Source organism: Pararge aegeria, chromosome 19, assembly GCF_905163445.1.
Source record: "Pararge aegeria chromosome 19, ilParAegt1.1, whole genome shotgun sequence".
NCBI classification, from domain to species: domain Eukaryota; kingdom Metazoa; phylum Arthropoda; class Insecta; order Lepidoptera; family Nymphalidae; genus Pararge; species Pararge aegeria.
The window spans coordinates 4,917,622-4,929,923 of record NC_053198.1 but is presented as its reverse complement, the minus strand read 5'-3'; the positions used below and the strand labels follow the sequence as shown (position 1 = coordinate 4,929,923).

Sequence of the window (12,302 nt, the reverse complement as noted above, 5' to 3'; positions counted from 1 at the left end):
CGCACGCGCCGCCCGCCTTTAGCACCGCCCGCCCTCGATATGCGCATTCACATGACAAAGTTCGTGCGAAACAGGTGTTTTTTTCTTAACACAAAAATAAATTTCACAATATTTAATCAAATTGATAAATCCATTAATAAGCGTATTCCCTTTTGTATATTTTACTACACAAGTGTCGTAAAGTCGTTATATATCTTGAGAAGAACTATGGGTATGATATCACGAGTGCGCGGTCGTATAAGGAGTGATTCTTTCTCGAAGATTCACACAATGAAATCGGAGGACAAAATTGCAAATATTGGTACGTGAAAATGTGTTTTAATATATTATGCAGTATTTACTACCCGATTGAGTGCAGCGGTCTGAATAATCCGGGATTATCTGAATAGGCGAGCGAGATGAAAGAGTGATTTCCAATAAACATACATAGGGTTTTACTGTATGTTAGATAATATGTGAGAGTGAATGTGATCCCGTATTTATTTGGCGGGATTTGAACACGAATTATGTGGGCATTAAGTTTGAGTGTTCTTTTTTTTGGTTTGAGAAAGATCTTGTAAATTTTTATCATGTCTTGTTTACTTCGCGTCTATATCTTTAAGTCTATGTTAATTTTTCTTCTCCAATTTTATATTGACACGAATATGAAACTGGACAGACAAGACAATATAAGTCACTTTTATTCACTAAATATGAACTTAAACAATTGATTTTAATATCTGACAATTATTAATCAGATACTTTGAAACAAAAATAATTTTCTTTGAAAGGATATTGTGTTTTCCTTACATAAGATTAGGTAGAACGCGAAGTCTGATTAAAAAATGTGCAATAAACAATAATATCACTATTCCCGTTGGGCCAAGGTTCAATGCACTTGAACCAACTTGTACTAAAACACCTGTAGGGCTAAAATTCGTAGCTCGAATTAATTATCATACCTGTTACCCGCATTTCTGTAGTCGAGATAATGGGTGGACACAATTTTCCCGCATACTTGACCCACTGGTGTATTTTTACCGAGTAGTAGAAGTTGTACCTACGCGTTAGCCCTGAACGTTGCGTTGGCCCAAAACGCCGCTTTCGATAAAATTCAGTATGAAGTAGGTTGTTACATAAAAAGTAAAATATATTGCGTTTATAAAGCTACATTCGCATAAAATTTTGAATTTAGGCGCTCTCATTCTTGTGATTTATAATTAGACTTCATTTCATTAATTCACTGAAGTGGAAAAATGTTGGCGGTTTGTTTCAAGCACAAGATTTGTCTAACATGGATAGTTAACTCTAGTCACACATAATCTAGTAGACTTTCGTCAATGTGCTTTAAAGAGATGGGTCCTTTTTATAGAATAATTTTCAATAAAAGTTCGAAAAGAGAGTTTCAATACATATGCGAGAAAAATAATTTCTATGTCACCGTTGTCAAGAATTTCGCTGGATTGAAACCTTTTTCGCAAGCTGAATGAATATCGCACATCATTTTGTATACCATCCTACGGTCTTACTATCGTCGCTTAAAGCAGTATTAATTTATGGTTTTTAGAGCTAATTTTCGTACTATAATCAACGTAAGGTAATCAACGTATGAACAAATTTGAGCCAAAATATAAAATTAATTGTAATTGCTGTATGTTATTGTGCTAACATGTGACTGATTTTACCAATTTTGACCATCTTGGAGCATGACTTCGATCAAGGTTGATGCTCCATATAATTGACTTGTTGGTGCAGTTGACTTAGAATCTGGAGGCGCTGAGTTTAGTGAACGGGTGGTCTAGTATCTAATTGCTAGGGACTAGGCATAGAGTTGTCTTGTTTGTCGTCCTTTATCTCGGGCTGAACGCCGACATCTATTAAACCTGGCTACTTAGGTTCCTTACGACTAAACCTAGTGTCACCCCTTCTCATTTTCGGAGGAGACCCGTGCCCTGTAGTGGGCCAGTAATGGGTTGATATGATGATGATGATGATGAAAGCTAGTGTAATTCTTCGCCCCGCACTTGAGCTGCTCTGCTCTATTCATTTCAACCGATTGTCGTCCACTCATGTTAGTCCATATAAGGCTTTTGTAAGGCGTACTAAACTCCACGATTCCTGGCCGCTTGTTACCCGATAGTGGCTCCTCTCAACTCGTTTGATACTGCCAGTCCACCTGATTAGACCAACGCTGCGCTTACCGAAGCGGAGTTGCCATTCCGGCACCCTTGGGCCCCTTACGTCCATTGATACTCCGAGCTATGTGCCCCGAATATTGGCACTTCAGCTTCGGCACTCGTTGAGCTATACCGGTACGGATCTCCTCATTTCTGATTTGATCACATAAATAAACCTACTCCTAACGTAGCTCTTTCCATTGCTCGCTGTGTGTCTCTGAGCCTTCTTATGAGGCTCATATTTAGCGAATTTATTATTGTTAGAGCTCTTTTTGACAGAGCTTGTCCGAGAAAGTTCACCGCCATGCTTATTCTGCCACCAAGCCGTGTTCTGGTCTGAGGGAAGGGAGGTTGCGGCTGTAATTAGCACACCAGGTTTATAACCTACGTCTCATGTTGATGGACGCACGGCGGTAGATTGTGGGAGGGGTTCTTGCGAAATTCTGCTCTGTTTATAAGGCATGGTTTTCCGCTATACATCGGGAGGGCCATGTGCTTGTTTCTTCAATTATTACTGACTATTTAAAAAAGATATTAAATATTTACTATTTTAATAGATAGAATTCTACTTTTTTTCAGTATGGCTGATCTCAATAGTATTCCTGTTGCCATACTGGGCGCCCCGGGGGCTGCTGGTGGCGCTGGGCGGGGCTTGGCTGATGGCTGCCTACACTTGCCTGATGGTACCGCTACTGATCTCAGCTAACTACCGCTACCCTGCTCGGTGGTACCCCTCCGTCGCCAAACTAGCTAGAAGTGAGTACCTGACCATAGAAGAATATTTATTTTTCCATACAAACGGATGCAAAACATTCTCAGTGTTTACTTATGACAACCCTATTGAAGATAAAAGACCGACACGTGCATAGTACCTACGCTAAAGTGTAAGTTTGCATGTGGCGTTAGGGCTGTATCTGATTTCTTTCAGTTTCGTAGATAAATCTCAAAGACGGTAAATAATGTAGTTCTACAGCCTCTGAAGTATTATTTCGTTTTTCATTTTCACTTTGTATGCAGCTACTAGCAACCGGAGTGATGGGAGTCTGTCTGAGGCTTCGGTACCGATTAAAACGTGCCACCAAGCGATTTAGACTTCCGGTACGATGTCGCTTAGAAAACGATTTAAAATAACTGCTCTCTGGTAATTTTTATTTAAACCCATACATATATAGCGATAATTGAAAATAGCTTTTCGTAATATAAATGCGTATCTACATAAGTAATTTACCACAATAGACTTGTGAATATAGAACATATTTTATTGATAAACCAAATTAAAAACATGATCTGCGTATATGTTCTGAATCTGTAATGAAATTCATGAAACTCGCGTTTTAAAGCCAGAGTGACGTCACTGGATCTAAACAGCAAGATTTGTGACGTTACATATACCTTGTGCATAATGTAAATGGGTATCTACCTACATAAGTAATTGACCATAATCAGTGGTGTGCATAGAGGGTATGCAGATGATATAAAATCAAGAAAATCTCCAGTACGAGTTATAAAAAACTTAAAGATAGGCATTGTAAGAGTTATAAAAAGCCTTAAGTGTTTATAACACGTACTGGAGATTTTCTTCATTTTATATCATCTGCATACCCTGTGCATACCCTCTATGCAAGCCACTGACCACAATACACATGTGATGTTTAAAGCTATTGATAAACAAAGTCAAAACATGATCATATTTGTTGAGTGGAGTTCTCCCCGCCAAACTCACTCTACTCTAGTCTTCAGTATACTTTGCGCTTAAGTTACTACAATACACATGTTATTGATAAACAAAATTAAAAACATGATCACGCAACACAAGTGGCGGTCGATAAGAAATAGCATCGTAGTTGGTACGCCGTGAACATTGACTGTGGCTGGCGTCAACGCGGCGCGTGCCAACCTGACCTATGCGTTGTCGGATGCCTCCCCCGCTATTTTTCTTAATGCCATTCAAAAATAAGATTTAATTAGTTCGAACGATTCATTTGATTAGAGAAACATTTGGCATTTTCACTTTTAATAATCTCTGCTGTCTTGCAATTTAACCGTTCTGCGATGTAACCTCCTATCGATATCGATACAACCTCTACTTTTTATTATATTCCACAGGCACAGTCAAGTGATGATGCAGTCTAAGATGGTAACGGGCGAAATAGTTATAGTAGGTATATTATACCCCATTGCATAGAGGGTATGCAGATGATATATAATGAAGAAAATCACCAGAAGAGTTATAAAAAACTTAAGGATAAGCATTGCAAGAGTTATAAAAAGCCAACCCTCAAGTATTTTATAACTCTTCTGGATATTTTCTTCATTATATATTTGACAGCCGATTGGCGCAGTGGGCAGCGACCCTGTTTCCTGAGTGCAAGATCGTGGGTTCGATTCCCACAACTGGCAAATGTTTGTGTGATGAACATGAATGTATTTTCAGTGTCTGGGTGTTTATCTGTATTTTATAAGTATTCATATTATTCATAATTATTCACAATTATTCATTAGTCTTCTTAGTACCAATAGCAAAATAAAAAAAAATGTAAAATAACAAAAGCTACGGTTACTTTGGGGCTAGATGGCAATGTGTGTATTGTTGTAGTATATTTATTTATTATTATTTATTCATTTATTACTCATACTGGAGATTTTCTTCATCTTATACAATCTGCATACCCTTTGCATACCCTCTATGCACGCCACTGAACCCCTTACCCTAATCGGTTTCTACGCGACACGGTGCCATCGTTCACGCTTAGCGGTACGTCTTGTCGGTAAGGTGGTAACTAGCCACGACCGAAAAAGACCAGACCAGACAAAAATATGAAATTTTAAATTTCTAAATTACCCGCGCCGGAGATCAAAGCCGAGACCTCCCACAAAACCCACAGCGCTCACCACTGCGCCAAGGAGGTTGTCAAACTGGTATCTACTCGTATGTCATAATGTAAATAGAGCCATAGACATTAAGTTGTCTAAAGCACCGGTCTAAAGCAAAGTAGCTAAAAAAAAGGCTTTTTATCATCAAACTACATTTTTTTTTTATAATCTTTAGAGCATAACTTAATGCAGGAATTCCATGATATATTACGAAAATGAAGCTTAATTTGCTATACTCCGCGAGTCCGCGAAAAGCAAGAGAATCTGTATGGCTTAGTTTATAATTTCTTCAATCTTTATACTCTACACCAAACAGATCATCACTGTCAGACATGCAGGTTCCTCAGGATGTTTTTCTTCACCGTTGAAGCGAGTGATATTTTATTTACTTAAAACGCACATAACTTAGGAAAGTTAGAGGTGCTTAGGTTCGAACTCGCCCCCCCGAAGGTAAAGTCGAGCTCCTGCCCAAATGCGCTGAAAAATCCCTGAGTGCCTGATTTAAGTGCTTAAAAAGTTAACACTTTGCACTTTACATCAAAGCTTTCACGCTAGTAATATAATAGATACCGTTATCAATACGCAATTGGCGTGGACTACGGCTGAACCCTCCATTCTGAGAGAAAACCTGTGCCCCTGTAGTATGCCGATGATGATAATAGAGACTTCATATTATATGTCGCATTTTTGCGTATAAAGCCTAATATGAGATCAGTGGCGTGCACAGGGTCTTCGGCCAGGGTATGCATAAAGCAGATATATAGCGTAAAATAGAAATATTCCCCTCCAATACGAGCTATATAAAATAATTTGGGTATGCAGTGCTTTTGTGCATGCATAAAATACACGCCACTGTATGAGATCATATTTGTAAGTTAAAAAGTGAATTCATCGTCATGAGAAACGTATCGAGAAAAAATGGTAAAAAGTTTGCAAAACAAATCTCTGCATTTCTGTCATCTGGATAAATATTATTGTGCGAAGTGATTCGCCAAAACGTTTATGCGAATGCTTTATTTACGTTTCGGATTTTTCCTGGAGTAGTTAGCATCAGCTGAATTGCCGAAAAAATAATCTGAATGATGATGAAGATTTTAAAAATGTTTGCGTCAATTGGTTTATATTTGCCATTTTTTTTTTTTTTTTATTAGTACATATGAAGTCCCACGTATACACATACCTGCCTGGGCAATAAATCATCTAATGAAACCTTACCGATGTAGCCTCAGCAGAGCAAATCTAAATTTATAATTCTGTTCTTAATATTGCAATTTTTTTAAAGAAAATAAGAAATCTTTAAAAAAATGGGTATAAAAGTTTATGCTGGCAAATTATGTTTTTATAACCTTCGTATAATTTAAATTGGAAATTAGGCGCCAACTTACAAAACACGTACAACTTAAAAAAACCGGCCAAATGCTAGTAGGCCTCGTGCACGGAGTATTCCCTATCTATGCATCATATCTGGGCCCCCATGAATATTTATTTTGTTCTGTTTTTTTAGTATTTGTTGTTAAAGCGGAAACGGAAATAAATCATCTGTGAAACTTGAAACTTGCGACGGTCAGATGGACAGACAGATAGACGGACGGACAGCGAAGTCTTAGTCCCGTTTTACCCCGTAACTGCACCGGGATAATGTTCCAAGCCTAGGTACTTATTTATGCACGGCTGCAAATCAAAATTTTGTACTGATATAGGTAGCATTATTAAGAGGGATTTATAGGATACTTTGATCATGGAAAAACTAAAGCCTTTTGAGATACTAAAAATACCACAGGCAAAGTCGCAGGTAAAAGCTAGTTTGTATTTTTTTTTTTATTGCGGGCAGACTGTAAACAGTCTGTACAGAATACGTTCTCCGCCACACCTCTGCTTTCAATTTAAAATTACTATTCGTAACGCGCAACGCAGTGTTATTTATCTACAAGCTTACATTACGTAAATATATATGTGTTGATGGCTACATGTGCCTAGCTATGTGGGAGAGTCAGGTCATTGTCGAGAAGCTGAATGGGGCGACGGAAGTTGGCTCAAAGCCAGTGTATGTGCGTCAAACAAGATTTTAGTAAACTTTCGACTTTAAACATAAACATTCCATCTCCAGGCCTACCATTTACAGTTATTGGCCGATCACTACTCCAACATTGTATTTCGGGCTTCTTTGTTTTTATTTACAACCTACATCATATCTAAATATAATAAATATCGGTGTACCGACGTAATTCTTCTTCTCTTAAATTGCTGCACCTAGATTTTTGGTGGTGATTTTTTTCGTTAACACGCTGTAACAAATTTTTTGTTCGTCGGTTGAGATAGTATCTAAATAAAAACTTCACCGGTACAATAAAGACTACAGCTTCTATAAATATCTATACCGAAATTGGTAACAGGAATTGGAAGCAAGGAAAGTCGCATGAAAACAAAAAATTTGTTCACTGCTTTAAGTTCTTCCCGCTAATTTCAACATTCTGTGTTTTTTAGCCCCTGGCCCTGGCTATATGGTCAGTGCTATATGGCTAACCGATGGCGATCATAATCATACATCGGCATAGACTGCAAAAAAATATGCCGTTGTTTTAAGGTTGAAAACTTGATCAACAAAAATGCCCTCAAATTTTTGGCGGACTCGCTAAAATTACAAACTCGACTAAGTTACTGAGTTAATTTCGTAAAAAACTGTGTCCCTATTCTACAGTTAAGCCATTATTTCGGTTATAAGGAGGACCGAATGTCAAAAATTTACGTTTACTTTAACTACTGGGGTGTTATAACTCAAAGTATCAAGTCAAAGTACAAAACCAAATTTTTTAATTTTATTTTTCTTCCAAGTGTAGGTAAAAACAATATGTTAATAAAATAAGTATTGTTAAGAATAGGAAAGCGGTATAGCCTATAGGGTAAGGAATCAACTTCCCTTTCCGGGGACAGAGTTCAATCTGCCGCACACCTCTAACATTTGGGAGTTAAGTGCGTTTTGAATTTGAGCAATCAGGTACATCGTGAGAAAACCTTCATGCCTGATATTTCTCCATAATGACCTCAAAGGCGTGTTAAGTCTATCATGAGACCTGTGCCATTTAGTGGGCCGGTGGTAGATTGATGATTATTGTCTAAAATGTGATGCTCCCAGAAAATCTGCTGGACACATCTATTTAACAATTGAGTACAATAAAAAAAGGACTAAAATACTACGACTCGAGTTATTGATTTTGGGAAACAGGGTCTCGAAGTTCGCTTCCGATCGCATCCAATAAATCGAGAAAATTTAGGATAATGATGATATGGAATGTTTTGTAGAATATAAAGAACTTACCAGAGTCTTCTGTTGTGGAGGACTGGATTGTTACTGTCGGATGGCTGAACTGAACTGTTTTTAACAAGGCCCGAGTATCCCTTTTATAGTCCACTATTCCTTAGAAATAATGCTTAAAAAATTATGGCTGGCTGTATGTAACAAGATACACTGGCCAAAAAAATATTATTTTCAAAATGTTACACCAAGTGACTTGGTGGACATAACAACAAAACTTGATATAACAACAACAACAAAGCCAAAGGTCTGGCAAGTAGTACCAAATAAGCTTTAACCAGAAAACTTTTCGGCCGATTACTAACATACGAAATAAATAACTCTCCCAACGTACCAATTGAGTTAACAAAAATTAAAACAGTAAAATAGGTCTGCTTGTAGTTTAACTCGAGTAAAATTTAAAAAAAGAATACTATACATATTCAGGTTACAAATGCAAATATACAAATGCGTCTGTTGATTTTTATCTTGGGCAAAAGCGAGTAGGGATTTTTTTGGTTACTTCCTTACGACATTACACCGTCCAATATTTTTCTTATAAGAATTATTATTTTATCTTATAAAAAAAAGTTATGCAAATTAAGCATCAAGCCTCTCAGATGGAAAATATCAGGAGTGGACAATACGTTGTGACAGCTTCTTGAAAATGCCGTTCCTAAGGACTCAGCGATCTTTACATTAAAACAAACAATTAAAACGTACTAGGTTCAAGTGCAATAGAAAATAATTGTAAAAAAATTAAACTAAGTCTCTCTTGCTTCGATTGAAAAAGCAGAGGCCTTAGGCCTGTGAGAAGTATAGCTTCTTTAGTGTTAATTACTTGAATGCTTACAAAGTTTTTGTAGGCATTCAAATTTTGAACTGAGGTAGATAATACTAATGCCATGTATAATTCATAATTATAATAAATTATTCAAAATTCATGCATTTCAAGTAGGATTTTTGATATCAAACCATTACCGACCCACTACAAGGCATGGGTTTCTTCCCACAATGAGAAGGGGTTAAGGCCGTAATCCACCACGCTAACCCAAAGCGGATTGGTGGATTCCACACACCATTGAGAACATTATGGAGAACTCTCAGGCATGCAGGTTTCCTCGCGATGTTTTCCTAGTGATATTTTGTTTGCTAAATCATTATTAATCACTCCAAACTGCCCCGCGCACAAGTGCTAGGTGGGACGTTAGTTAATACTATAAGAAAATGGGTCTCCGCCCACAATGAGAATGGGTTAAGGTCGTGGTCCACCACGCTACCCCAATGCGGATTGGTGGATTCCAGACATCATGGAGGACATTATGGAGACCTCTTAGTAATGCCGGTTTATTCAAAATGTTTTCCTTCACCGTTGAAGCAAGTGACAAAGCAATATTTTAACTGCTAAATCATTATTAAACACTCCAAACTGCCGCGCGCACAAGAGCCGTGTGGGACATTAGCAGTGGCAGAGGGTTTTTGACCACGGTATGCATAAAGAAGGAAGATGCCATAAAATGAAAGTGCACGCCATTAGACATTAGTTATTACGATAAAAAACACTTAAGTTCCACTTGAAAATAGATACCACCAAGTAGGTACCTACATGTATTTTATAGTACCGTCTTTATTACAGAGATAGGAAGACGCCTACGTGCTCCGGGTGCACGTCTGCTTGGGGTCCTGAAAACCGCCTATGCGCCTATAGAGCGCGCTGAGAGGCTGTTCCTACAAATGAATAACCTTTCCACGATGATAAGCCAGGTAACGCCAAAGTCTTACTATCAATTAAGAAGTTAACATTTCTGAAATTTCTTTGTTATCCTACCAAAGTCCAACATGTGCTAAGCGTTCCGGTACGATTCCGCACTAAAACAGGTCAATGTTATTGCCATACCCCTAACAGGCTAGCCCAGTACAATCTTAGATTACATCATTACTTATTGAGATTGCAGGGCTAATTTGTTGTGAAGTTTAAGAAAAAAGGTATCTATCTACCTTCAAGGATATTCTAGCTTTGATTATATATACCTACTTTATACATAATAAAAGTAATTTTTTAAACCACCGACGCAAAAACGTCGGGTTGGGTATATAAATCTGACGTGTCTGTGTGTGTGTTTGACTGTTTTTGGCATTATATTTTCAACACGGATAAACCGATTTTGATTTTGTTTTTGTTGTTGTTTGTAAGGTGAATTAGTCGGGAGTGTTTTTAGTTATACCTAGTTGATGAATCAAATCGGCCAAGATGGCCGCCGCGACAAAATGCCGGATTACATAATTTTTCACAATTACCACAATATGGGTATCAAATCCAAGATGGCCGCTAACAAAATGGTCACTTACTTTTTTTTTACAACTCCCTCAATATGGGTACCAATTTATAATTTATTTTTACCAAGGGCTGGTAGTTTTTGATTTTAATATTCTTTTTGTTGAGAGCGAATCGCCATGGATGAAAATATAAACGCATTATGTGCATCTTAAGGACCAAAACTCTAGACGCAATATAATACTTAAACGAAACATCTCATTGGATGAAAATAGATAGCGTATTTATCTTTCTCCAAGTACGTCACAATTCCTAACTAAGTATGAACTTCTTCGGTTGTCTTTTTACGAGGTTTTTCCGTAATGATTCGTAATATCACCTTTATTAAATTACAATCCAATATATATATTTAAAAAAGAATTACTGTTTGTTAGTCTAAATAAAACTCGAGAACGTATTTAGGCTTGAAATATTCTTGGAAGTCTAGGGAAGGTTTAAACGGTGAGAAAAATAGTAATGTGTTTAAAATTATTCCGTACGTGTGTTTGTCACCTAGCTCCTCCTAAGCAGTTGGACCGATTTTTATTTTTTATGAATTTTGTTTGTATGTTCCAATGGGTTACAACTTACATGTTGATTTAAAAACACAAATGGTGGTTAAAAAAGCTAAGACGACGTCTGCTGACCCACTAGCTCCCAATAAACATCTTATATATACTTAAAATATTAGTAGATTTATTCAGTTTCCTTTTCCCTTTTCAGTTACTTATTTTCACGGCGTGCGATCGACTCCTGGTTTTCCGTGGACGACTGACGTGTCTTTACTCGCTGATGTTTTACAACGTCGTCACATACTCAGTAAACTACGTCCGTGAGATATGCACAAAAGAGGACTGGTCACCGTACGTAAACTTGACGCGCAACTCCCGCGTCAAACATCTCGCGATGTCAGCCACCAAAATTGTCTTAGAATGGACCAAAGCGGTCACATTTATAGTTACGATAACATTTATCCTCCTCACCCTTGGACTGGAGCAGGGCTTAGAATACTTCCGTCCAACAGCTCTGTACACACTCATAACTGGTACATATTACTTGTTATCAGAGAAAACTTTCTTGGAACTTTGGCCTATTGCCTTGACAGCGTTTAAGCTGGAGAGGCTTGAGGGCATGGAATTGTTGTACTGTGGATTTTGGGCAAGGGGAGTCACAACATCCATCGCAATCCCTCTGGTGCCAGCTCTTATGTGGAACGAGAGATGGCGACTAGCTGCGTTGATCCTGTACATTTGTGTTGTTGTACACGGGCGGTATAGACTGGGCGAATCATTTTCGAAGCTGAAGGAAGCGCAGGGTTCATTGGCAAGGTTCCGCCGGGCCACCGCAGAAGAACTGTCCACTTTAGAGGATGTTTGCGCGGTTTGCCTCGGGACAATGAAATCCGCGAGAGTGACACCTTGCGCGCATTTCTTCCACGCAGACTGCTTGAGGAAATGTCTCGCTGCTTCGGACAGGTGCCCGATCTGCGTACGAGAATATGTATTTTGCTGACGACTAGAAGAAGACTTCGAATAAGACTGCTGGTTTAGCTTGTAGTTAAATAACATTCTAATTTGACATATAATTTGACAGCTGATTGGCGCAGCGGGCAGCAACCCTGCTTTCTGAGTCCAAGGCCGTGGGTTCGATTCCCACAACTGAAAGA

General features: G+C 38.1%; 1 protein-coding gene across 1 annotated transcript; it reads left to right on the top strand.

Annotated features, from left to right (window-relative positions):
* Positions 1–12,302, top strand: LOC120632304. Its single transcript, XM_039902147.1, has 4 exons — positions 1–301; positions 2,736–2,912; positions 9,959–10,086; positions 11,360–12,302. The coding sequence occupies exons 1-4, from the start codon at positions 40–42 to the stop codon at positions 12,146–12,148; spliced, it is 1,356 nt and encodes a 451-aa protein (XP_039758081.1). The 5' UTR covers positions 1–39; the 3' UTR covers positions 12,149–12,302.